This window comes from Eleutherodactylus coqui, chromosome 2 (genome assembly GCF_035609145.1).
Source record: "Eleutherodactylus coqui strain aEleCoq1 chromosome 2, aEleCoq1.hap1, whole genome shotgun sequence".
Classification (NCBI taxonomy): Eukaryota; Metazoa; Chordata; class Amphibia; order Anura; family Eleutherodactylidae; genus Eleutherodactylus; species Eleutherodactylus coqui.
The window spans coordinates 287,457,432-287,484,365 of NC_089838.1; the positions used below are offsets into that span (position 1 = coordinate 287,457,432).

General features: G+C 41.5%; 1 protein-coding gene across 1 annotated transcript in view; it reads left to right on the forward strand.

Moving 5' to 3' along the window:
* The window catches only part of LOC136610181 (uncharacterized), a 62,660-nt gene that overhangs the window by 11,355 nt on the left and 24,371 nt on the right, over positions 1–26,934 (forward strand). Inside the window, exon 2 of the mRNA XM_066589424.1 lies at positions 694–817. Within this exon, the coding sequence (XP_066445521.1) occupies positions 694–817 (124 nt within the window). The remainder of the gene's footprint in view (positions 1–693; positions 818–26,934) is intronic.

Sequence of the window (26,934 nt, forward strand, 5' to 3'; positions counted from 1 at the left end):
TTTCTTCTCCATATAGGGAGCCCAGTACTATGAATAAAGCATTATAGTTGGGGGCGCTGTTACAGGTTTTGCATCGGGGCCCGGGAGCTTCAAGTTACGCCTCTGACTGCAGAAATACAATATATTGCAATACTGAAGTATTGCAGTATATTTTATAAGTGGTCAAACACAAGTTCAGGTCCCCTGTAGGGGACACTGTTGCCTCCCCCTTACAGATCAGAGTGGTTGGACAGTGGCCCAAGCACCACAGTGGTAGGTCTCGCCCTCTCTAGTCCAGGACTCGGGGGAGCAAGACCCTACGGAGTGGATTAGTGCAAATACCAGTTTTGTTACTTAAAAGCAGTTTTGAGGCTTCTGCCTCATCGTCGCACCTTGCAACACGGCCAACAGCAAAAATGGAAAGTAAGAATAAGTGAAAGAAAAGTTTTGAAAATTATTACAAACAAATGTTAAATGTTTAACCCCTACTTTCCCATTTTTAACATATAGTTATGTAATGTAATGAATTATTTATCCCATGCAGTGAATGCAATAAAAAAAAAATTGCGCGTTTTTTGTCACGCCGTCTCCGAGAAGAAAAATGGCATTGCATTATTTTACACCCCTACAAAAACGAAATCATTCAGGTTTTGGGGGACTTTTACCTCGCCGAAACACTAGGTGGCGCTGTGAACACACATAAGTAAATAAAAGGAGGAGCCACTAGAGGGCGCTGAAAACTTTGCTGAGTCGGAGCCAGAGGAGGACTGTTTGTCCCGTGACGAGGTCTCCGGGGAAAGAGAAAGCCCGCCAGAGACAGCCGCCCGCAGGCTCCCGTGTAAGAGACGCACCGCCTGTGCCCGAAGTGGCTCAGCGCACTCCTAGCAGTGACGCTCACCCCGGCCGCTGTACTGCAGGCCGCAGCGCTCTCGGCTCCCCGGTGCATGCTGGGAGGTGTAGTTCCTTAGCAGCTGCAGAGCTTCCGGTGGCCCCTTAGACGTTCATATTTAGTATGTTGCCCTTCACAATGGAGCTTGTTGTGCAGTGCCCCTCTCCATAGAAGTGTCCTCAGTAATAGAGATCACTACGAATGAGTGCAGACAGCCTGGAGCTGTAGTTATCTGTAACAGCCAATCAGATTCCAGCTCTGATTTCTCAGTGGCCCTTTTGAAAATGCAAGCTGTGATCTGATTGGTTGCTAGGGGCAACTGTGCCAGGTTTCTTAAAATGGCTGTGCCGAGATATGACATCTGCTGTCCACTCTGAGCTGTGAGGGTCCAGTAGCTAAGACCCCCGTGGGTCCGGTCGTCCCTGAGTGGAGGTTACGCAGTTAAGCCGCAGCTGTAGTCACTTCAATGACCGCACCGTAGATTACGGAGATCAAGCCCCTCGGTGCGGTCATTGAAGTGGATGGAGTGGCGGCGCGTCTGTGGGACCTCCATTCACTCAGGGACTGACCGGACCCCCGGTCTCAGGATTGTTGGGGGGGGGGGGGAACGACATTCGCACGCCCCCGACCATAAAGCTATAGGAGATGACTTTATAACTCGCCAAAACCGCTTTTAGTATGAAAGACCGTATGCGGCTCCCAGAATCTGCGCCGGACGGGGTCTTGCGTTCGCTTAGTTGTCTTTTCCCCCTTGTTGAAGCCGATATGTGTAAACACAGCGAATGTGGCTTTTGCGCACAGCATTGCAATGATTCATCATAGAAATGGCTTTAACCCGTAAATGACCAGCCCGTCCCGCTGTGGTATTGCCGCATCCAAGTTGTCTGCGGGTGTCCCGGCACGATTCGCATACAGACGCGTGAATCCGGGCGGAACAATTATCATTCAAACAAGCGAAAGTGCGCGATAATCGCAGAGTGTAAACGCAGCCGGCGAACGTGAATCCTGCATCGTTCGTTCATTCATTTTCTGCAGCCATAAAAAGTTGTTCCTCTGGTCGTCCGGTTTACGCGGCGCTCGTTCAGTTGTTCATATTCGCTGTATAGGACGACCGATCGAGCCATCGATGTATAAACCCTCTGAGCGAGCCAGCGGCCATGTCCGGCACTCCGTCACACGATAAATCTTGCCTTAAAGCTGCCTCAGGCTAACCTCACACGGGTGAGTGCAGTATGTGTCCGTGGATCACAGCCCCGCATCGCGCTCGCCAACGTGATATCAAAACCGCATCACTTTGGGTAAGTGGGGGTCCCCTGGCGCGGCGGAGGATCGTAGAGTTGTCGGTTTGTATACCCATGTGGCACACTGAAGCTCACAAGCAGTTACATTGCCTTACGGAGTCCCATTTTGGAATTGCGTAATCCGCTAACGCAAAATAGAACACAGGCATGTGAGATAGCGCCCGCTGTTTGTCGCGTAAATACCCACAGCCCGTATGCAATTACACTATGTACGTGCCGCGGTTATACGCGTCCTCGCTAAGCGACGATGTGGGAAATCTAAACAATAAGTGTACGGCACGTGTCGGCCTGCGTGTATGCGGCTGTGCCCGGTACAACTTTGTCACCATACGCAGCCGTTCGCAGGGTCGCGGTTTCCCGGATGGCCTTATTAATGTCCCACAGAAGGGACTCAAGTGTTGAGACATTGGGGCGGGTTTACTATCCAAAATATAATGGGTTTTCTAGCGCAAATTCCGCCCCAGAGAACGGTCTTGCGTGCTTTCCATCACTTTTTTTTTGTGTTTTGAGGCTAGCCTTTCTGACTTTTCTGAAAGGGGTGTGGCCTAGCTAGCACCCCATTGCATTGAATTGCGCCATAATTTTGGTGCAAACTAAGCAACTAATGGGTATAATCGGTCTGTCTTACAATGTGACAGCCTTACTATTCAGCAGAGTGACCGGCGCGTCATAAGACTGTCTATACAGTACTAGCGCACCCGTCGCTGCGATCTCAGAAGAAAGGAAATTCAGTGAAACTCGTTATGACAACATTGAATTTACATTGTGTCATTTTTATTGAAACTTCTTCATTTGCATATGAAAACATTACAAAGTGTCATTTTATTTCCATGTGTTTATTCCAGTGCCTGTGGATCCACGATACTTTTTGTTTTTCCGTCTGGTGCGTACGCGAATAAATCGGAAGCTTTTCCAAGGCATGAGCTGGCCACATACAGTTGTCCATGTGAGAAGCACGGATTCCCCAAATCTAGCCCACACACGTGCAGCGATTGTCCTTGTGCGTTGTTTATGGTCAATGCAAAAGCGAGTCGCAGCGGAAACTGTAAGGCCTCACGTCCACGGGGACAGATCTGCAGCGGGCCACCCGCAGCGTGATCCGCGCCCCATAGGGATGCATTGGACACCCGCAGGTAATTAAATACCTGCGGATGTCATTTTCCCCTGAGGCACGGATTGCGTGTGCGGGAAAACACCTGCAGCATGCTCCAATTTAGTGCGAGTCTCCTGCAGGCTTCTATTAAACCCTATGGAAGCCGTCCGGATCCGCAGCACACCCACAGCTGAATTCCTGCTCTCCGGCACGGGGGAGCAGGAGTTAAAAAAATAAGACTGCACGGTGCATGCGCGCGGCACGCTGCCGGCGTGCTGAGCACATCTGCTGGGCTTGAGAAAGGAGATCCGGCCGCGACGAAGGGCAGATCCGCAGCGTCCAGACAGGTAAGTTAATCTTATTTTTAGGCCTCATGTCTGCGGGAAAGGAGGGACCCGCTACGGGATTCTGCATGAACAATCCGCAGCGGGCCTGATTTTCCCCGTGGACATGAGGCCTAAGCGTTTGAATCCCAATGGCATATCTGTTGGGATCATTGGAATCCGTGGCAACAGAACATCTTCCCCCTTGGATTTCCCATTCAGAATTGTAGCTGCGATGACCTTGTTCATCTTCTTCACCATAAGTCTTGTACCGCTGCAGTCGTGGTGGATTGATGTTTCGGAGAAGAATGATAGGCACGCCAATTTTCACTGTTAAAATGTGCGGTGACATATCTGGAAAATGGGAGTCAATTCAAGAATTCTGTTGGGTAATTGACAACTTCGTCTTGATTCATCACAGTATCGGTGGACGTATACGTTGTCGCTTCGCCTGGTATTCCATTTTGAATGCTGACATTGATGGCATGGACATCGTTGTCCATAGCTGCTCATACAGCGCATACGCTGAGCCACTGATGATTTGTGTAATTCATGTAATATAGCGCGTGCACTGAGCCACTGATGATTTGTGTAATTCATGTAATATAGCGCGTGCACTGAGCCACTGATGATTTGTGTAATTCATGTAATATAGCACATGCACTGAGCCACTGATGATTGGTGTAATTCATGTAATATAGCGCATGCGCTGAGCCACTGATGATTGGTGTAATTCATGTAATATAGCGCGTGCGCTGAGCCACTGATGATTTGTGTAATTCATGTAATATAGCACATGCACTGAGCCACTGATGATTTGTGTAATTCATGTAATATAGCACATGCACTGAGCCACTGATGATTGGTGTAATTCATGTATTATAGCGCATGCGCTGAGCCACTGATGATTGGTGTAATTCATGTAATATAGCACATGCACTGAGCCACTGATGATTGGTGTAATTCATGTAATATAGCGCGTGCGCTGAGCCACTGATGATTGGTGTAATTCATGTAATATAGCAGTGCCCTGAGCCACTGATGATTTGTGTAATTCATGTAATATAGCGCATGCCCTGAGCCACTGATGATTTGTGTAATTCATGTAATATAGCACATGCCCTGAGCCACTGATGATTTGTGTAATTCATGTAATATAGTAGTGCACTGAGCCACTGATGATTTGTGTAATTCATGTAATATAGCACATGCACTGAGCCACTGATGATTAGTGTAATTCATGTAATATAGTAGTGCGCTGAGCCACTGATGATTGGTGTAATTCATGTAATATAGCGCATGCACTGCGCCACTGATGATTAGTGTAATTCATGTAATATAGTAGTGCGCTGAGCCACTGATGATTGGTGTAATTCATGTAATATAGCACATGCGCTGAACCACTGATGATTAGTGTAATTCATGTAATATAGCAGTGCGCTGAGCCACTGATGATTGGTGTAATTCATGTAATATAGCAGTACGCTGAGCCACTGATGATTTGTGTAATTCATGTAATATAGCAGTGCACTGAGCCACTGATGATTTGTGTAATTCATGTAATATAGCAGTGCGCTGAGCCACTGATGATTTGTGTAATTCATGTAATATAGCAGTGCACTGAGCCACTGATGATTAGTGTAATTCATGTAATATAGTAGTGCGCTGAGCCACTGATGATTGGTGTAATTCATGTAATATAGCGCATGCACTGAGCCACTGATGATTGGTGTAATTCATGTAATATAGCAGTGCGCTGAGCCACTGATGATTGGTGTAATTCATGTAATATAGCGCATGCCCTGAGCCACTGATGATTTGTGTAATTCATGTAATATAGCGCATGCCCTGAGCCACTGATGATTGGTGTAATTCATGTAATATAGCAGTGCGCTGAGCCGCTGATGATTTGTGTAACTCATGTAATATAGCAGTGCGCTGAGCCACTGATGATTTGTGTAACTCATGTAATATAGCAGTGCGCTGAGCCACTGATGATTTGTGTAATTCATGTAATATAGCGCATGCCCTGAGCCACTGATGATTTGTGTAATTCATGTAATATAGCGCATGCGCTGAGCCACTGATGATTTGTGTAATTCATGTAATATATCACATGCCCTGAGCCACTGATGATTTGTGTAATTCATGTAATATAGCACATGCCCTGAGCCACTGATGATTTGTGTAACTCATGTAATATAGCAGTGCGCTGAGCCACTGATGATTTGTGTAATTCATGTAATATAGCACATACCCTGAGCCACTGATTTGTGTAATTCATGTAATATAGCAGTGCACTGAGCCACTGATGATTAGTGTAATTCATGTAATATAGCACATGCACTGAGCCACTGATGATTTGTGTAATTCATGTAATATAGCAGTACACTGAGCCACTGATGATTTGTGTAATTCATGTAATATAGCAGTGCACTGAGCCACTGCTGATTTGTGTAATTCATGTAATATAGCACATGCGCTGAGCCACTGATGATTTGTGTAACTCATGTAATATAGCAGTGCGCTGAGCCACTGATGATTTGTGTAACTCATGTAATATAGCAGTGCGCTGAGCCACTGATGATTTGTGTAACTCATGTAATATAGCGCATGCCCTGAGCCACTGATGATTGGTGTAATTCATGTAATATAGCACATGCGCTGAGCCACTGATGATTTGTGTAACTCATGTAATATAGCAGTGCACTGAGCCACTGATGATTTGTGTAATTCATGTAATATAGCGCATGCCCTGAGCCACTGATGATTGGTGTAATTCATGTAATATAGCAGTGCACTGAGCCACTGATGATTAGTGTAATTCATGTAATATAGCACATGCACTGAGCCACTGATGATTTGTGTAATTCATGTAATATAGCAGTGCACTGAGCCACTGATGATTTGTGTAATTCATGTAATATAGCGCATGCCCTGAGCCACTGATGATTGGTGTAATTCATGTAATATAGCACATGCGCTGAGCCACTGATGATTTGTGTAACTCATGTAATATAGCAGTGCGCTGAGCCACTGATGATTTGTGTAACTCATGTAATATAGCAGTGCGCTGAGCCACTGATGATTTGTGTAATTCATGTAATATAGCGCATGCCCTGAGCCACTGATGATTTGTGTAATTCATGTAATATAGCGCATGCGCTGAGCCACTGATGATTTGTGTAATTCATGTAATATATCACATGCCCTGAGCCACTGATGATTTGTGTAATTCATGTAATATAGCACATGCCCTGAGCCACTGATGATTTGTGTAACTCATGTAATATAGCAGTGCGCTGAGCCACTGATGATTTGTGTAATTCATGTAATATAGCACATACCCTGAGCCACTGATTTGTGTAATTCATGTAATATAGCAGTGCACTGAGCCACTGATGATTAGTGTAATTCATGTAATATAGCACATGCACTGAGCCACTGATGATTTGTGTAATTCATGTAATATAGCAGTGCACTGAGCCACTGATGATTTGTGTAATTCATGTAATATAGCAGTGCACTGAGCCACTGCTGATTTGTGTAATTCATGTAATATAGCACATGCGCTGAGCCACTGATGATTTGTGTAACTCATGTAATATAGCAGTGCGCTGAGCCACTGATGATTTGTGTAACTCATGTAATATAGCAGTGCGCTGAGCCACTGATGATTTGTGTAACTCATGTAATATAGCAGTGCGCTGAGCCACTGATGATTTGTGTAATTCATGTAACATAGCGCATGCCCTGAGCCACTGATGATTTGTGTAATTCATGTAATATAGCGCATGCCCTGAGCCACTGATGATTTGTGTAATTCATGTAATATAGCACATGCACTGAGCCACTGATGATTTGTGTAATTCATGTAATATAGCAGTGCACTGAGCCACTGATGATTTGTGTAACTCATGTAATATAGCAGTGCGCTGAGCCACTGATGATTTGTGTAATTCATGTAATATAGCGCATGCCCTGAGCCACTGATGATTTGTGTAATTCATGTAATATAGCGCATGCGCTGAGCCACTGATGATTTGTGTAATTCATGTAATATAGCACATGCCCTGAGCCACTGATGATTTGTGTAATTCATGTAATATAGCACATGCCCTGAGCCACTGATGATTTGTGTAACTCATGTAATATAGCAGTGCGCTGAGCCACTGATGATTTGTGTAATTCATGTAATATAGCACATGCGCTGAGCCACTGATGATTTGTGTAACTCATGTAATATAGCAGTGCGCTGAGCCACTGATGATTTGTGTAATTCATGTAATATAGCAGTGCACTGAGCCACTGATGATTTGTGTAATTCATGTAATATAGCACATGCCCTGAGCCACTGATGATTTGTGTAATTCATGTAATATAGTAGTGCACTGAGCCACTGATGATTTGTGTAATTCATGTAATATAGCACATGCACTGAGCCACTGATGATTAGTGTAATTCATGTAATATAGTAGTGCGCTGAGCCACTGATGATTGGTGTAATTCATGTAATATAGCGCATGCACTGCGCCACTGATGATTAGTGTAATTCATGTAATATAGTAGTGCGCTGAGCCACTGATGATTGGTGTAATTCATGTAATATAGCACATGCGCTGAACCACTGATGATTAGTGTAATTCATGTAATATAGTAGTGCGCTGAGCCACTGATGATTTGTGTAATTCATGTAATATAGCAGTGCACTGAGCCACTGATGATTAGTGTAATTCATGTAATATAGTAGTGCGCTGAGCCACTGATGATTGGTGTAATTCATGTAATATAGCGCATGCACTGAGCCACTGATGATTGGTGTAATTCATGTAATATAGCAGTGCGCTGAGCCACTGATGATTGGTGTAATTCATGTAATATAGCGCATGCCCTGAGCCACTGATGATTTGTGTAATTCATGTAATATAGCGCATGCCCTGAGCCACTGATGATTGGTGTAATTCATGTAATATAGCAGTGCGCTGAGCCGCTGATGATTTGTGTAACTCATGTAATATAGCAGTGCGCTGAGCCACTGATGATTTGTGTAACTCATGTAATATAGCAGTGCGCTGAGCCACTGATGATTTGTGTAATTCATGTAATATAGCGCATGCCCTGAGCCACTGATGATTTGTGTAATTCATGTAATATAGCGCATGCGCTGAGCCACTGATGATTTGTGTAATTCATGTAATATATCACATGCCCTGAGCCACTGATGATTTGTGTAATTCATGTAATATAGCACATGCCCTGAGCCACTGATGATTTGTGTAACTCATGTAATATAGCAGTGCGCTGAGCCACTGATGATTTGTGTAATTCATGTAATATAGCACATACCCTGAGCCACTGATTTGTGTAATTCATGTAATATAGCAGTGCACTGAGCCACTGATGATTAGTGTAATTCATGTAATATAGCACATGCACTGAGCCACTGATGATTTGTGTAATTCATGTAATATAGCAGTGCACTGAGCCACTGATGATTTGTGTAATTCATGTAATATAGCAGTGCACTGAGCCACTGCTGATTTGTGTAATTCATGTAATATAGCACATGCGCTGAGCCACTGATGATTTGTGTAACTCATGTAATATAGCAGTGCGCTGAGCCACTGATGATTTGTGTAACTCATGTAATATAGCAGTGCGCTGAGCCACTGATGATTTGTGTAACTCATGTAATATAGCGCATGCCCTGAGCCACTGATGATTGGTGTAATTCATGTAATATAGCACATGCGCTGAGCCACTGATGATTTGTGTAACTCATGTAATATAGCAGTGCACTGAGCCACTGATGATTTGTGTAATTCATGTAATATAGCGCATGCCCTGAGCCACTGATGATTGGTGTAATTCATGTAATATAGCAGTGCACTGAGCCACTGATGATTAGTGTAATTCATGTAATATAGCACATGCACTGAGCCACTGATGATTTGTGTAATTCATGTAATATAGCAGTGCACTGAGCCACTGATGATTTGTGTAATTCATGTAATATAGCGCATGCCCTGAGCCACTGATGATTGGTGTAATTCATGTAATATAGCACATGCGCTGAGCCACTGATGATTTGTGTAACTCATGTAATATAGCAGTGCGCTGAGCCACTGATGATTTGTGTAACTCATGTAATATAGCAGTGCGCTGAGCCACTGATGATTTGTGTAATTCATGTAATATAGCGCATGCCCTGAGCCACTGATGATTTGTGTAATTCATGTAATATAGCGCATGCGCTGAGCCACTGATGATTTGTGTAATTCATGTAATATATCACATGCCCTGAGCCACTGATGATTTGTGTAATTCATGTAATATAGCACATGCCCTGAGCCACTGATGATTTGTGTAACTCATGTAATATAGCAGTGCGCTGAGCCACTGATGATTTGTGTAATTCATGTAATATAGCACATACCCTGAGCCACTGATTTGTGTAATTCATGTAATATAGCAGTGCACTGAGCCACTGATGATTAGTGTAATTCATGTAATATAGCACATGCACTGAGCCACTGATGATTTGTGTAATTCATGTAATATAGCAGTGCACTGAGCCACTGATGATTTGTGTAATTCATGTAATATAGCAGTGCACTGAGCCACTGCTGATTTGTGTAATTCATGTAATATAGCACATGCGCTGAGCCACTGATGATTTGTGTAACTCATGTAATATAGCAGTGCGCTGAGCCACTGATGATTTGTGTAACTCATGTAATATAGCAGTGCGCTGAGCCACTGATGATTTGTGTAATTCATGTAATATAGCGCATGCCCTGAGCCACTGATGATTTGTGTAATTCATGTAATATAGCGCATGCGCTGAGCCACTGATGATTTGTGTAATTCATGTAATATAGCACATGCCCTGAGCCACTGATGATTTGTGTAATTCATGTAATATAGCACATGCCCTGAGCCACTGATGATTTGTGTAACTCATGTAATATAGCAGTGCGCTGAGCCACTGATGATTTGTGTAATTCATGTAATATAGCACATGCGCTGAGCCACTGATGATTTGTGTAACTCATGTAATATAGCAGTGCGCTGAGCCACTGATGATTTGTGTAACTCATGTAATATAGCAGTGCGCTGAGCCACTGATGATTTGTGTAATTCATGTAATATAGCGCATGCCCTGAGCCACTGATGATTTGTGTAATTCATGTAATATAGCGCATGCGCTGAGCCACTGATGATTTGTGTAATTCATGTAATATATCACATGCCCTGAGCCACTGATGATTTGTGTAATTCATGTAATATAGCACATGCCCTGAGCCACTGATGATTTGTGTAACTCATGTAATATAGCAGTGCGCTGAGCCACTGATGATTTGTGTAATTCATGTAATATAGCACATACCCTGAGCCACTGATTTGTGTAATTCATGTAATATAGCAGTGCACTGAGCCACTGATGATTAGTGTAATTCATGTAATATAGCACATGCACTGAGCCACTGATGATTTGTGTAATTCATGTAATATAGCAGTGCACTGAGCCACTGATGATTTGTGTAATTCATGTAATATAGCAGTGCACTGAGCCACTGCTGATTTGTGTAATTCATGTAATATAGCACATGCGCTGAGCCACTGATGATTTGTGTAACTCATGTAATATAGCAGTGCGCTGAGCCACTGATGATTTGTGTAACTCATGTAATATAGCAGTGCGCTGAGCCACTGATGATTTGTGTAACTCATGTAATATAGCAGTGCGCTGAGCCACTGATGATTTGTGTAATTCATGTAATATAGCGCATGCCCTGAGCCACTGATGATTTGTGTAATTCATGTAATATAGCGCATGCGCTGAGCCACTGATGATTTGTGTAATTCATGTAATATAGCACATGCCCTGAGCCACTGATGATTTGTGTAATTCATGTAATATAGCACATGCCCTGAGCCACTGATGATTTGTGTAACTCATGTAATATAGCAGTGCGCTGAGCCACTGATGATTTGTGTAATTCATGTAATATAGCACATGCGCTGAGCCACTGATGATTTGTGTAACTCATGTAATATAGCAGTGCGCTGAGCCACTGATGATTTGTGTAATTCATGTAATATAGCAGTGCACTGAGCCACTGATGATTTGTGTAATTCATGTAATATAGCACATGCCCTGAGCCACTGATGATTTGTGTAATTCATGTAATATAGCGCATGCCCTGAGCCACTGATGATTTGTGTAATTCATGTAATATAGCACATGCCCTGAGCCACTGATGATTTGTGTAATTCATGTAATATAGCAGTGCACTGAGCCACTGATGATTAGTGTAATTCATGTAATATAGCACATGCACTGAGCCACTGATGATTTGTGTAATTCATGTAATATAGCACATGCACTGAGCCACTGATGATTTGTGTAATTCATGTAATATAGCACATGCACTGAGCCACTGATGATTTGTGTAATTCATGTAATATAGCACATGCACTGAGCCACTGATGATTTGTGTAATTCATGTAATATAGCAGTGCACTGAGCCACTGCTGATTTGTGTAATTCATGTAATATAGCACATGCGCTGAGCCACTGATGATTTGTGTAATTCATGTAATATAGCAGTGCACTGAGCCACTGATGATTTGTGTAATTCATGTAATATAGCCGTGTACTGAGCCACTGATGATTTGTGTAATTCATGTAATATAGCAGTGCGCTGAGCCACTGATGATTTGTGTAATTCATGTAATATAGCAGTGCGCTGAGCCACTGATGATTGGTGTAATTCATGTAATATAGCACATGCGCTGAGCCACTGATGATTAGTGTAATTCATGTAATATAGCACATGCGCTGAGCCACTGATGATTTGTGTAAGTCATGTAATATAGCAGTGCGCTGAGCCACTGATGATTTGTGTAATTCATGTAATATAGCGCATGCGCTGAGCCACTGATGATTTGTGTAATTCATGTAATATAGCACATGCGCTGAGCCACTGATGATTGGTGTAATTCATGTAATATAGCACATGCACTGAGCCACTGATTTGTGTAATTCATGTAATATAGCACATGCGCTAAGCCACTGATGATTTGTGTAATTCATGTAATATAGTAGTGCACTGAGCCACTGATTGGTGTAATTCATGTAACATAGCAGTGCGCTGAGCCACTGATGATTGGTGTAATTCATGTAATATAGCAGTGCACTGAGCCACTGATGATTGGTGTAATTCATGTAATATAGCACATGCACTGAGCCACTGATTTGTGTAATTCATGTAATATAGCACATGCGCTGAGCCACTGATGATTTGTGTAATTCATGTAATATAGCACATGCACTGAGCCACTGATGATTTGTGTAATTCATGTAATATAGCAGTGCGCTGAGCCACTGATGATTTGTGTAACTCATGTAATATAGCAGTGCACTGAGCCACTGATGATTTGTGTAATTCATGTAATATAGCAGTGCGCTGAGCCACAGATGATTTGTGTAATTCATGTAATATAGCGCATGCACTGAGCCACTGATGATTTGTGTAATTCATGTAATATAGCAGTGCACTGAGCCACTGATGATTGGCGTAATTCATGTAATATAGCACATGCGCTGAGCCACTGATGATTGGTGTAATTCATGTAATATAGCAGTGCACTGAGCCACTGATGATTGTTGTAATTCATGTAATATAGCAGTGTGCTGAGCCACTGATGATTTGTGTAATTCATGTAATATAGTAGTGCGCTGAGCCACTGATGATTTGTGTAACTCATGTAACATAGCAGTGCGCTGAGCCACTGATGATTGGTGTAATTCATGTAATATAGCAGTGCACTGAGCCACTGATGATTGGTGTAATTCATGTAATATAGCAGTGCACTGAGCCACAGATGATTTGTGTAATTCATGTAATATAGCGCATGCACTGAGCCACTGATGATTTGTGTAATTCATGTAATATAGCAGTGCGCTGAGCCACTGATGATTGGCGTAATTCATGTAATATAGCACATGCCCTGAGCCACTGATGATTGGTGTAATTCATGTAATATAGCAGTGCACTGAGCCACTGATGATTGTTGTAATTCATGTAATATAGCAGTGTGCTGAGCCACTGATGATTTGTGTAATTCATGTAATATAGTAGTGCGCTGAGCCACTGATGATTTGTGTAACTCATGTAACATAGCAGTGCGCTGAGCCACTGATGATTGGTGTAATTCATGTAATATAGCAGTGCACTGAGCCACTGATGATTGGTGTAATTCATGTAATATAGCACATGCACTGAGCCACTGATGATTGGTGTAATTCATGTAATATAGCACATGCGCTGAGCCACTGATGATTAGTGTAAGTCATGTAATATAGCACATGCGCTGAGCCACTGATGATTAGTGTAAGTCATGTAATATAGCAGTGCGCTGAGCCACTGATGATTTGTGTAACTCATGTAATATAGCAGTGCACTGAGCCACTGATGATTAGTGTAATTCATGTAACATAGCAGTGCACTGAGCCACTGATGATTTGTGTAATTCATGTAATATAGCGTGTGCGCTGAGCCACTGATGATTTGTGTAACTCATGTAATATAGCAGTGCGCTGAGCCACTGATGATTGGTGTAATTCATGTAATATAGCAGTGCGCTGAGCCACTGATGATTTGTGTAATTCATGTAATACAGCACATGCGCTGAGCCACTGATTTGTGTAATTCATGTAATATAGCACATGCGCTGAGCCACTGATGATTGGTGTAATTCATGTAATATAGCACATGCCCTGAGCCACTGATGATTGGTGTAATTCATGTAATATAGCAGTGCGCTGAGCCACTGATGATTGGTGTAATTCATGTAATATAGCAGTGCGCTGAGCCACTGATAATTGGTGTAATTCATGTAATATAGCAGTGCGCTGAGCCACTGATGATTGGTGTAATTCATGTAATATAGCACATGCGCTGAGCCACTGATTTGTGTAATTCATGTAATATAGCACATGCGCTGAGCCACTGATGATTTGTGTAATTCATGTAACATAGCAGTGTGCTGAGCCACTGATGATTGGTGTAATTCATGTAATATAGCAGTGCACTGAGCCACTGATGATTGGTGTAATTCATGTAATATAGCACATGCGCTGAGCCACTGATGATTAGTGTAAGTCATGTAATATAGCACATGCGCTGAGCCACTGATGATTAGTGTAAGTCATGTAATATAGCAGTGCGCTGAGCCACTGATGATTTGTGTAATTCATGTAATATAGCACATGCCCTGAGCCACTGATGATTTGTGTAATTCATGTAATATAGCACATGCCCTGAGCCACTGATGATTTGTGTAACTCATGTAATATAGCAGTGCGCTGAGCCACTGATGATTTGTGTAATTCATGTAATATAGCACATGCGCTGAGCCACTGATGATTTGTGTAACTCATGTAATATAGCAGTGCGCTGAGCCACTGATGATTTGTGTAATTCATGTAATATAGCAGTGCACTGAGCCACTGATGATTTGTGTAATTCATGTAATATAGCACATGCCCTGAGCCACTGATGATTTGTGTAATTCATGTAATATAGCGCATGCCCTGAGCCACTGATGATTTGTGTAATTCATGTAATATAGCAGTGCACTGAGCCACTGATGATTAGTGTAATTCATGTAATATAGCACATGCACTGAGCCACTGATGATTTGTGTAATTCATGTAATATAGCACATGCACTGAGCCACTGATGATTTGTGTAATTCATGTAATATAGCACATGCACTGAGCCACTGATGATTTGTGTAATTCATGTAATATAGCACATGCACTGAGCCACTGATGATTTGTGTAATTCATGTAATATATCAGTGCACTGAGCCACTGCTGATTTGTGTAATTCATGTAATATAGCACATGCGCTGAGCCACTGATGATTTGTGTAATTCATGTAATATAGCAGTGCACTGAGCCACTGATGATTTGTGTAATTCATGTAATATAGCCGTGTACTGAGCCACTGATGATTTGTGTAATTCATGTAATATAGCAGTGCGCTGAGCCACTGATGATTTGTGTAATTCATGTAATATAGCAGTGCGCTGAGCCACTGATGATTGGTGTAATTCATGTAATATAGCACATGCGCTGAGCCACTGATGATTGGTGTAATTCATGTAATATAGCACATGCGCTGAGCCACTGATGATTAGTGTAATTCATGTAATATAGCACATGCGCTGAGCCACTGATGATTTGTGTAAGTCATGTAATATAGCAGTGCGCTGAGCCACTGATGATTTGTGTAATTCATGTAATATAGCGCATGCGCTGAGCCACTGATGATTTGTGTAATTCATGTAATATAGCACATGCGCTGAGCCACTGATGATTGGTGTAATTCATGTAATATAGCACATGCACTGAGCCACTGATTTGTGTAATTCATGTAATATAGCACATGCGCTAAGCCACTGATGATTTGTGTAATTCATGTAATATAGTAGTGCACTGAGCCACTGATTGGTGTAATTCATGTAACATAGCAGTGCGCTGAGCCACTGATGATTGGTGTAATTCATGTAATATAGCAGTGCACTGAGCCACTGATGATTGGTGTAATTCATGTAATATAGCACATGCACTGAGCCACTGATTTGTGTAATTCATGTAATATAGCACATGCGCTGAGCCACTGATGATTTGTGTAATTCATGTAATATAGCACATGCACTGAGCCACTGATGATTTGTGTAATTCATGTAATATAGCAGTGCGCTGAGCCACTGATGATTTGTGTAACTCATGTAATATAGCAGTGCACTGAGCCACTGATGATTTGTGTAATTCATGTAATATAGCAGTGCGCTGAGCCACAGATGATTTGTGTAATTCATGTAATATAGCGCATGCACTGAGCCACTGATGATTTGTGTAATTCATGTAATATAGCAGTGCGCTGAGCCACTGATGATTGGCGTAATTCATGTAATATAGCACATGCGCTGAGCCACTGATGATTGGTGTAATTCATGTAATATAGCAGTGCACTGAGCCACTGATGATTGTTGTAATTCATGTAATATAGCAGTGTGCTGAGCCACTGATGATTTGTGTAATTCATGTAATATAGTAGTGCGCTGAGCCACTGATGATTTGTGTAACTCATGTAACATAGCAGTGCGCTGAGCCACTGATGATTGGTGTAATTCATGTAATATAGCAGTGCACTGAGCCACTGATGATTGGTGTAATTCATGTAATATAGCACATGCACTGAGCCACTGATGATTGGTGTAATTCATGTAATATAGCACATGCGCTGAGCCACTGATGATTAGTGTAAGTCATGTAATATAGCACATGCGCTGAGCCACTGATGATTAGTGTAAGTCATGTAATATAGCAGTGCGCTGAGCCACTGATGATTTGTGTAACTCATGTAATATAGCAGTGCACTGAGCCACTGATGATTAGTGTAATTCATGTAATATATCGTGTGCGCTGAGCCACTGATGATTTGTGTAACTCATGTAACATAGCAGTGCACTGAGCCACTGATGATTTGTGTAATTCATGTAATATAGCGTGTGCGCTGAGCCACTGATGATTTGTGTAACTCATGTAATATAGCAGTGCGCTGAGCCACTGATGATTGGTGTAATTCATGTAATATGGCAGTGCGCTGAGCCACTGATGATTTGTGTAATTCATGTAATATGGCAGTGTGCTGAGCCACTGATGATTTGTGTAATTCATGTAATACAGCACATGCGCTGAGCCACTGATTTGTGTAATTCATGTAATATAGCACATGCGCTGAGCCACTGATGATTGGTGTAATTCATGTAATATAGCACATGCCCTGAGCCACTGATGATTGGTGTAATTCATGTAATATAGCAGTGCGCTGAGCCACTGATGATTGGTGTAATTCATGTAATATAGCAGTGCGCTGAGCCACTGATAATTGGTGTAATTCATGTAATATAGCAGTGCGCTGAGCCACTGATGATTGGTGTAATTCATGTAATATAGCACATGCGCTGAGCCACTGATTTGTGTAATTCATGTAATATAGCACATGCGCTGAGCCACTGATGATTTGTGTAATTCATGTAACATAGCAGTGTGCTGAGCCACTGATGATTGGTGTAATTCATGTAATATAGCAGTGCACTGAGCCACTGATGATTGGTGTAATTCATGTAATATAGCGTGTGCGCTGAGCCACTGATGATTTGTGTAACTCATGTAATATAGCAGTGCGCTGAGCCACTGATGATTGGTGTAATTCATGTAATATGGCAGTGCGCTGAGCCACTGATGATTTGTGTAATTCATGTAATATGGCAGTGTGCTGAGCCACTGATGATTTGTGTAATTCATGTAATACAGCACATGCGCTGAGCCACTGATTTGTGTAATTCATGTAATATAGCACATGCGCTGAGCCACTGATTGGTGTAATTCATGTAATATAGCACATGCCCTGAGCCACTGATGATTGGTGTAATTCATGTAATATAGCAGTGCGCTGAGCCACTGATGATTGGTGTAATTCATGTAATATAGCAGTGCGCTGAGCCACTGATAATTGGTGTAATTCATGTAATATAGCAGTGCGCTGAGCCACTGATGATTGGTGTAATTCATGTAATATAGCACATGCGCTGAGCCACTGATTTGTGTAATTCATGTAATATAGCACATGCGCTGAGCCACTGATGATTTGTGTAATTCATGTAACATAGCAGTGTGCTGAGCCACTGATGATTGGTGTAATTCATGTAATATAGCAGTGCACTGAGCCACTGATGATTGGTGTAATTCATGTAATATAGCGCATGCCCTGAGCCACTGATGATTGGTGTAATTCATGTAATATAGCAGTGCGCTGAGCCACTGATGATTGTTGTAATTCATGTAATATAGCAGTGTGCTGAGCCACTGATGATTTGTGTAATTCATGTAATATAGTAGTGCGCTGAGCCACTGATGATTTGTGTAATTCATGTAATATAGCACATGCGCTGAGCCACTGATGATTTGTGTAACTCATGTAACATAGCAGTGCGCTGAGCCACTGATAATTGGTGTAATTCATGTAATATAGCAGTGCACTGAGCCACTGATGATTGGTGTAATTCATGTAATATAGCACATGCACTGAGCCACTGATGATTGGTGTATTTCATGTAATATAGCACATGCGCTGAGCCACTGATGATTAGTGTAAGTCATGTAATATAGCAGTGCGCTGAGCCACTGATGATTTGTGTAACTCATGTAATATAGCAGTGCGCTGAGCCACTGATGATTTGTGTAATTCATGTAATATAGCACATGCGCTGAGCCACTGATGATTTGTGTAATTCATGTAATATAGCGTGTGCGCTGAGCCACTGATGATTTGTGTAACTCATGTAACATAGCAGTGCGCTGAGCCACTGATGATTTGTGTAATTCATGTAATATGGCAGTGCGCTGAGCCACTGATGATTTGTGTAATTCATGTAATATAGCACATGCGCTGAGCCACTGATTTGTGTAATTCATGTAATATAGCACATGCGCTGAGCCACTGATGATTGGTGTAATTCATGTAATATAGCACATGCCCTGAGCCACTGATAATTGGTGTAATTCATGTAATATAGCAGTGCGCTGAGCCACTGATGATTGGTGTAATTCATGTAATATAGCAGTGCGCTGAGCCACTGATGATTGGTGTAATTCATGTAATATAGCTGTGGTGCAAATATAATTGGCTATTTGTAGCCCTCCATTTTGTCCTTCATCCTCCATTTTGTATTTTCTTTTATTCTCCATTCTGCATTTTACATACGAATAGCTATGAACATTCATGTGGACTTCAAACCTGTTTGGTGTAGGAAGCTTTGATGTAACTGTGAAATGTGTATGTGACTTGTTAGTTCTTTGTATAAGATAGAGGTCTAACATATGTATATTGGTCTTACTTATACAGAACAATGCTACCTGCTTTTACTACAATTCCATTTGTATAGGTTTGTTTGAGCTCTGTCCATATACATTGTATGGCCAGGAATCTGTTGAGTCTTGTTAATCCTGTGATACCATCATCATTGTCTAGGGAATTGAGTTGTTGATTCTGAACCTTTGATCAATGAAACTGGCTCCTTCAGATGGTGGGGGGGGGTCTCAGACTGATAACATCTTGGTTTGCAAAGCTTGGAGAATATGGCCTATGACTCAGCAAGTTATACTAGTATAAAGGATAGGAGAGGGTTTGAGAAGCAGAAGCTTTTGGAATGGAGGAGTAGTAGCTGTTGGAATCTAGGAGGAGAAGCTCTTGGAATTTTTGATGGAAGGATGGGAAGCTTTGAGTAGTAGATGAGTATGTCATCTGCTGAACCCCTAGAAGTGAGGGAACCTTTGGTGATGGTAATATGTGATCTGTAATCTTTTAGGTAATAATGTAACTTGCTATCTTTAAACTTTGTGATGTGACATCTGCAACCGTTATGTTTTGTATATAGCTATTATCATTTGTATATAGATATTATCACTTGTATATAGATCCGATAGTTTACAAACGTATGACAATTACTCACCACTATGCTCAATTATCATTTGGTTTTAATAAATTCTTATTGTTAAACCTTCTATAGTGTCTTACTCTCTTTAAAGCGTAATCTGAACTAAGTCTTGCTCCTTGCAGCAATACATAAATGGCGCTGTGAACAGGATTACGCAGAGAGTAATATACTAGTTTGTTTTTAAGGAAAATTTTGATAAACTGATATTTGAAGAATTTCTTGTGATAATCTTGCATAGTGTGAAAATGTCGCTGTTTAAGAAAATCCGCAATAGTACGAAAATGTCGGTAGCTAAGAACAAAGAAGTGTCTGATGAATTGTCAGTTATCCCAGGGTGGAGTAAAGCCCCCTATAATATATTGGCCGCTGAGTGGTCGCAGTGTGGTGGATTATGTGAGCCGTGGGATGATGTGCTGGAGGGCGGAGAGCCCGTGGATGTTGTGAGATGTTTGCAGAAAGTAAAGATAGAAAAAGACAAAGGATTTGCTTCTGTGTGTCGGAGAGGATGGATATTGTTGAGTGCATATCGGAAGATGCACGATAAATATCAGAGTGCGTTGCAGGAAGTGCAGCAGCTGGAAAAGGAGATGTGTGATGTGCGTAGCTCTCTGGTGATGGCCCAATGTCAGAACAGCTTGCTTATGGATAAAGCAGATCAATACAGTACAGTAGCAGAAAAGGCAGTTGTCAGGGTCGCACAATACAAATACCGCAAACGCAGAGGCAGAGTAAATAAGAAAAAGGTTCATACTGTAGTGGCCGAGGCGGGAGTTGATTGGGACCCTAATAAGTGGGATGGAGATATCTGGGACTCTTCCTCGGATGAATCTGAGCATTTCTCGGAATCTGCTGAGGAAGCTGGACATTTTAATGAGTGTAGAAAAATTGATCCACCTCCTGCTCCTGTAAAAGCAAATCCCATCATGAAGTGCAGAACAGTGAGTACTCCAAAAGGACCAGTGAAGAGAGATGTAGTGGAGGAGTTTTCACGGCAGGAATTAAGTGACATTCATGAAAGATTTGCACAGAAACCGGATGAACCATTGATAACCTGGATAGTGAGATTGTTTGATGGCGGAGCAGATGGTGTAAGTGTAGATGGTAAAGACGCACCCAAATTTGTTAACTTGTCAACTGATCCAGTGGTAGCTGAAGCATTCAGGACTTTACAAGTCCAGCAGGGTCAATCCAGTCTACTAGATGTGGTGGCGACGGCTATAAGATATAAATATCCTACTGATTCTGGTTGGCCGCATACAGAGAAGCCCTGGTATACTTTGTCTGATTGTATCCAGAGAATTAAGGAGGAAATGATGAAACATGCAATTGCGATGAATGAGCAAAGTGATCTGATGAGAAGAGTGTTGACTACATGTGTTAGGAATAAGATGATCAAAACCGCTCCCCTGCATATAAAGAAGTAATCATGCCTGTACTGATAAATCAGACTGGTCATCCGGTGGCTGAGGTTCTGGAAGCGGTAAGGCAGTTGGGAGATTTGGGAAACTTGGGTCCGTTCCTTAATGAGGACGAATCACAGCAAGATCAAAATCCAAATTGTACTAGAAGAACTAAGGTGAATCAAAGTGGAGTAAACAGGAGAGATATGTTTATAGCTTTATTGAAAGCTGGGGTCCCATGGGAGAAAATAGATGGGATCCATACAGATGAGATGTGGAAACTGTATAAGAAAAGGGGATTATATGACCCCGGGGGAGAATTGGGGAAAAACATACCTGATAGAACCCCAAATGCTCCAATGTGGAATTATAATGATTATAATCTTTTGTTTAATGTGCTTTTTGTCTCACTGTACTTTTATTTTTCCTTTTCTTCAAGATAACAGGTGATGAGAGATATTTCGGCAAGGATGTACTGGCTGAGATCTTTGGCTTTGAAAAATAAATGTTTTTCCTTTTTCTAATATGTTTTGTTTTACAGGGTAGACTTCAAGACTGTTTGTTTGAGGGATGGGATGCTAACAACCCATTTGTTTGTTTCTAGGGATAACCTTGGTCATTCATTGACATCTGATATCGCCTTACAATAGATGGTGCTAGTTTTTGCTTTTGTAAAAAAAAAAAAAAAAAAAAGGCCTAAATTCAAAGAAGGTTTTTTGTTTATTTTTGGGAGCTCCACTGCATATGGAGTTCAGAAGAACTCATATGTGTTGGAAAAACTGACAATGTTTTTATTCTGCATATTAGCTGCAGGAAGACCCCCTTGTTCAATGTCTAATGTTTGTCTGTGGTCTGTCTACATGTTAATTGTTTGTATATGTTCAATGTTTGTGGATCCTGGTAACAGGTTTCTGAGAAAATGCAGAGTGTAATACAAAGGTATGCAAATGTTTGGTTCCTTGTATTTAGGTAGGAGACTTCTCTGCATATTGAATGAATGGATTGAAGGCAGGGAAAGTGGGTGTGAGATACTCATAATTGATGATTGTGTGTTGGGATATTACTATGTACAAATTCATTTACATGAGTTGGACTAATACAATATCTATTTGGGTTTTGTTATGTGGGAAACTAGTAAAATTATGTGAATATATTGCATAATAATGTACTTGTGAAAAAGTGTGTTGTGACAAATCTAGGAATGGGATGTGGTAAATATGTAACTACCAATGAAGAGGATCATGACAAATCTAGGAATATTGCGTTATAAAATTTGCTTAACGTGGTTCGCAGTGTTTGATAACGTGAAAAATAAGTAATTGTACTGATGATGATATTGATACATCTAAGATTATTGTATTGTAAACTTGATTGATTTGCAATGTTTGATATTATATTGTTTACATAGTAAGAATTCTTGAGTTATATGTCTACTGTATGTAGAAGGTATTTGTGCCGTAATGTAGAAAGATTAGATATTAAAAATATTCATTTGCTACAGCAGAAAACTTATCAAGTCTCTCTGGGCAGAGATTGTTGGATGGATACATTTGAACTACAGATTTTTGTTTTGAAGGGGTGAAGAAAAGCACACAAGACCCCAGATTGTGATTTTGTTTTTGTTTTGTTTGATTTGCCATGGACTGAATTATTTTGGATCAAGTTTATTTGGGACTGAGAAAATTTATGAACTGATTTATTTCCACCAGGACATTGGGACTTTCTAAGTGTGATTTGAAATTTAATCTTCTCTAAGTGCATGCTGCACCTATCCACACGCTATGACTATTCAACTGAGCCTGAAGAACTGACAAGTGTGCCTGACTGCTGCTAAATTGCCACTGGGGTGATCCTCATACTCTGCACAATAACCGCCAGCAGATGACGTCAAAGGAGGGTGAAGCCTCACAGCTCCTCCCTGAAGGCCTTGGGCAACAAAATGCTGTACAGAGGCAGCTGCTACATTGGAATAAAGGGGCTCTATAGTCAGCTGTGGATACTTCTGGATATGGAGAATGGAGAAGATTGTTTGATACCAATGTAATGGGCGGGACAGATTCCTACTTAGGGTCTGTTCTTTGGCTAACCAGGGAAAGCAGTGAGGGCACAATAATCCCCCTGCTTCCCTGCATCGGAGATCCTATAGGTTTAGGATCTAAAGAAGATCAAGAGAAGAAGAAACAATTTTACAGGAAGAGACATTTGTATTCAACATCTAACGGTTCTTGAATTTTTTTGTTTTCGTTATTTTCTCGAGCCCAGATTTGACAAGATTGGTTTTATGTTGATAGCAAATGGATATATATAGGGAACAGATATTTGGTTGTTTATGTAATATATTTCAGAAGTTGATTAATAGAACTTGAAGATCAAACCATGATATGTCAAAGTATATATTCCAGCCCTAAATTGTATGCTAATTTTATGTATCTTGATCATATGATGAAATAGTTGTATGATGGCTACAAATAGCCAAAGGGTGGATTGTGGTGCAAATATAATTGGCTATTTGTAGCCCTCCATTTTGTCCTTCATCCTCCATTTTGTATTTTCTTTTATTCTCCATTCTGCATTTTACATACGAATAGCTATGAACATTCATGTGGACTTCAAACCTGTTTGGTGTAGGAAGCTTTGATGTAACTGTGAAATGTGTATGTGACTTGTTAGTTCTTTGTATAAGATAGAGGTCTAACATATGTATATTGGTCTTACTTATACAGAACAATGCTACCTGCTTTTACTACAATTCCATTTGTATAGGTTTGTTTGAGCTCTGTCCATATACATTGTATGGCCAGGAATCTGTTGAGTCTTGTTAATCCTGTGATACCATCATCATTGTCTAGGGAATTGAGTTGTTGATTCTGAACCTTTGATCAATGAAACTGGCTACTTCAGATGGTGGGGGGGGCTCAGATTGATAACATTTTGGTTTGCAAAGCTTGGAGAATATGGCCTATGACTCAGCAAGTTATACTAGTATAAAGGATAGGAGAGGGTTTGAGAAGCAGAAGCTTTTGGAATGGAGGAGTAGTAGCTGTTGGAATCTAGGAGGAGAAGCTCTTGGAATTTTTGATGGAAGGATGGGAAGCTTTGAGTAGTAGATGAGTATGTCATCTGCTGAACCCCTAGAAGTGAGGGAACCTTTGGTGATGGTAATATGTGATCTGTAATCTTTTAGGTAATAATGTAACTTGCTATCTTTAAACTTTGTGATGTGACATCTGCAACCGTTATGTTTTGTATATAGCTATTATCATTTGTATATAGATATTATCATTTGTATATAGATCCGATAGTTTACAAACGTATGACAATTACTCACCACTATGCTCAATTATCATTTGGTTTTAATAAATTCTTATTGTTAACCCTTTTATAGTGTCTTACTCTCTTTAAAGCGTAATCTGAACTTAAGTCTTGCTCCTTGCAGCAATACAATAGCACATGCACTGAGCCACTGATGATTGGTGTAATTCATGTAATATAGCACATGCGCTGAGCCACTGATGATTGGTGTAATTCATGTAATATAGCACATGCGCTGAGCCACTGATGATTTGTGTAATTCATGTAATATAGTAGTGCGCTGAGCCACTGATGATTTGTGTAATTCATGTAATATAGCAGTGCGCTGAGCCACTGATAATTTGTGTAATTCATGTAATCTAGCAGGGCTCTGAGCCACTGATGATTTGTGTAATTCATGTAATATAGCAGTGCGCTGAGCCACTGATGATTGGTGTAATTCATGTAATATAGCAGTGCGCTGAGCCACTGATGATTTGTGTAATTCATGTAATATAGCAGTGCGCTGAGCCACTGATGATTTGTGTAATTCATGTAATATAGCAGTGCACTGAGCCACTGATGATTTGTGTAACTCATGTAATATAGCAGTGTGCTGAGCCACTGATGATTGGTGTAATTCATGTAATATAGCAGTGCGCTGAGCCACTGATGATTAGTGTAATTCATGTAATATAGCCATGTACTGAGCCACTGATGATTTGTGTAATTCATGTAATATAGCAGTGCGCTGAGCCACTGATGATTGGTGTAATTCATGTAATATAGCAGTGCGCTGAGCCACTGATGATTTGTGTACCGTATATACCGGCGTATAAGACGACTTTTGAACCCCGAAAAATCTGCTCTGCAGTCGGGGGTCGTCTTATGCGCCGGTAATACAAAAAAAAAAAAGTGTAAAAAAAAAAAATTTTATTACTCACCTCCCCCGGCGTTCTGTCGCGCTCCGGCAGGATGTCGCTCGCTCCAGCAGGCTGTCGCTCGCTCCTCGTCCCCGCCGCAGCATAGCTTTCTGAATGCGGGGCTTGAAATCCCCGCTTCCAGAAAGCTAATACACACGCCGGCAGCAATGACAGCATTGAATGGCTGTGATTGGCTAAAGCACACGTGGCTTCAGCCAATCACACTATTCAATGACATCATTGAATGGCTGTGATTGGCTGAAGGCGCACGTGTTAGCAATCACACCCATTCAATGATGTCATTGAATAGTGTGATTGGCTGAAGCCACGTGTGCTTTAGCCAATCACAGCCATTCAATGATGTCATGGCTGCCGGCGTGTGTATTAGCTTTCTGGAAGCGGGGATTTCAAGCCCCACATTCAGAAAGCTATGCTGCGGCGGGGACGAGGAGCGAGCGACATCCTGCCGGAGCGAGCGACATCCTGCCGGAGCGCGACAGAACGCCGTGGGAGGTGAGTAATAAATTTTTATTTTTTTTCTCCACTGAATACCGGCGTATAAGGTGACAGTTGGGGGGTCGTCTTATACGCCCCGTCGCCTTATACGCCGGTATATACGGTAATTCATGTAATATAGCACATGCGCTAAGCCACTGATTTGTGTAATTCATGTAATATAGCACATGCGCTGAGCCACTGATGATTGGTGTAATTCATGTAATATAGCACATGCGCTGAGCCACTGATGATTAGTGTAATTCATGTAATATAGCAGTGCACTGAGCCACTGATGATTTGTGTAATTCATGTAATATAGTAGTGCGCTGAGCCACTGATGATTTGTGTAATTCATGTAATACAGCAGTGCGCTGAGCCACTGATAATTTGTGTAATTCATGTAATATAGCAGGGCTCTGAGCCACTGATGATTTGTGTAATTCATGTAATATAGCAGTGCGCTGAGCCACTGATGATTGGTGTAATTCATGTAATATAGCACATGCGCTAAGCCACTGATTTGTGTAATTCATGTAATATAGCACATGCGCTGAGCCACTGATGATTGGTGTAATTCATGTAATATAGCACATGCGCTGAGCCACTGATGATTAGTGTAATTCATGTAATATAGCAGTGCACTGAGCCACTGATGA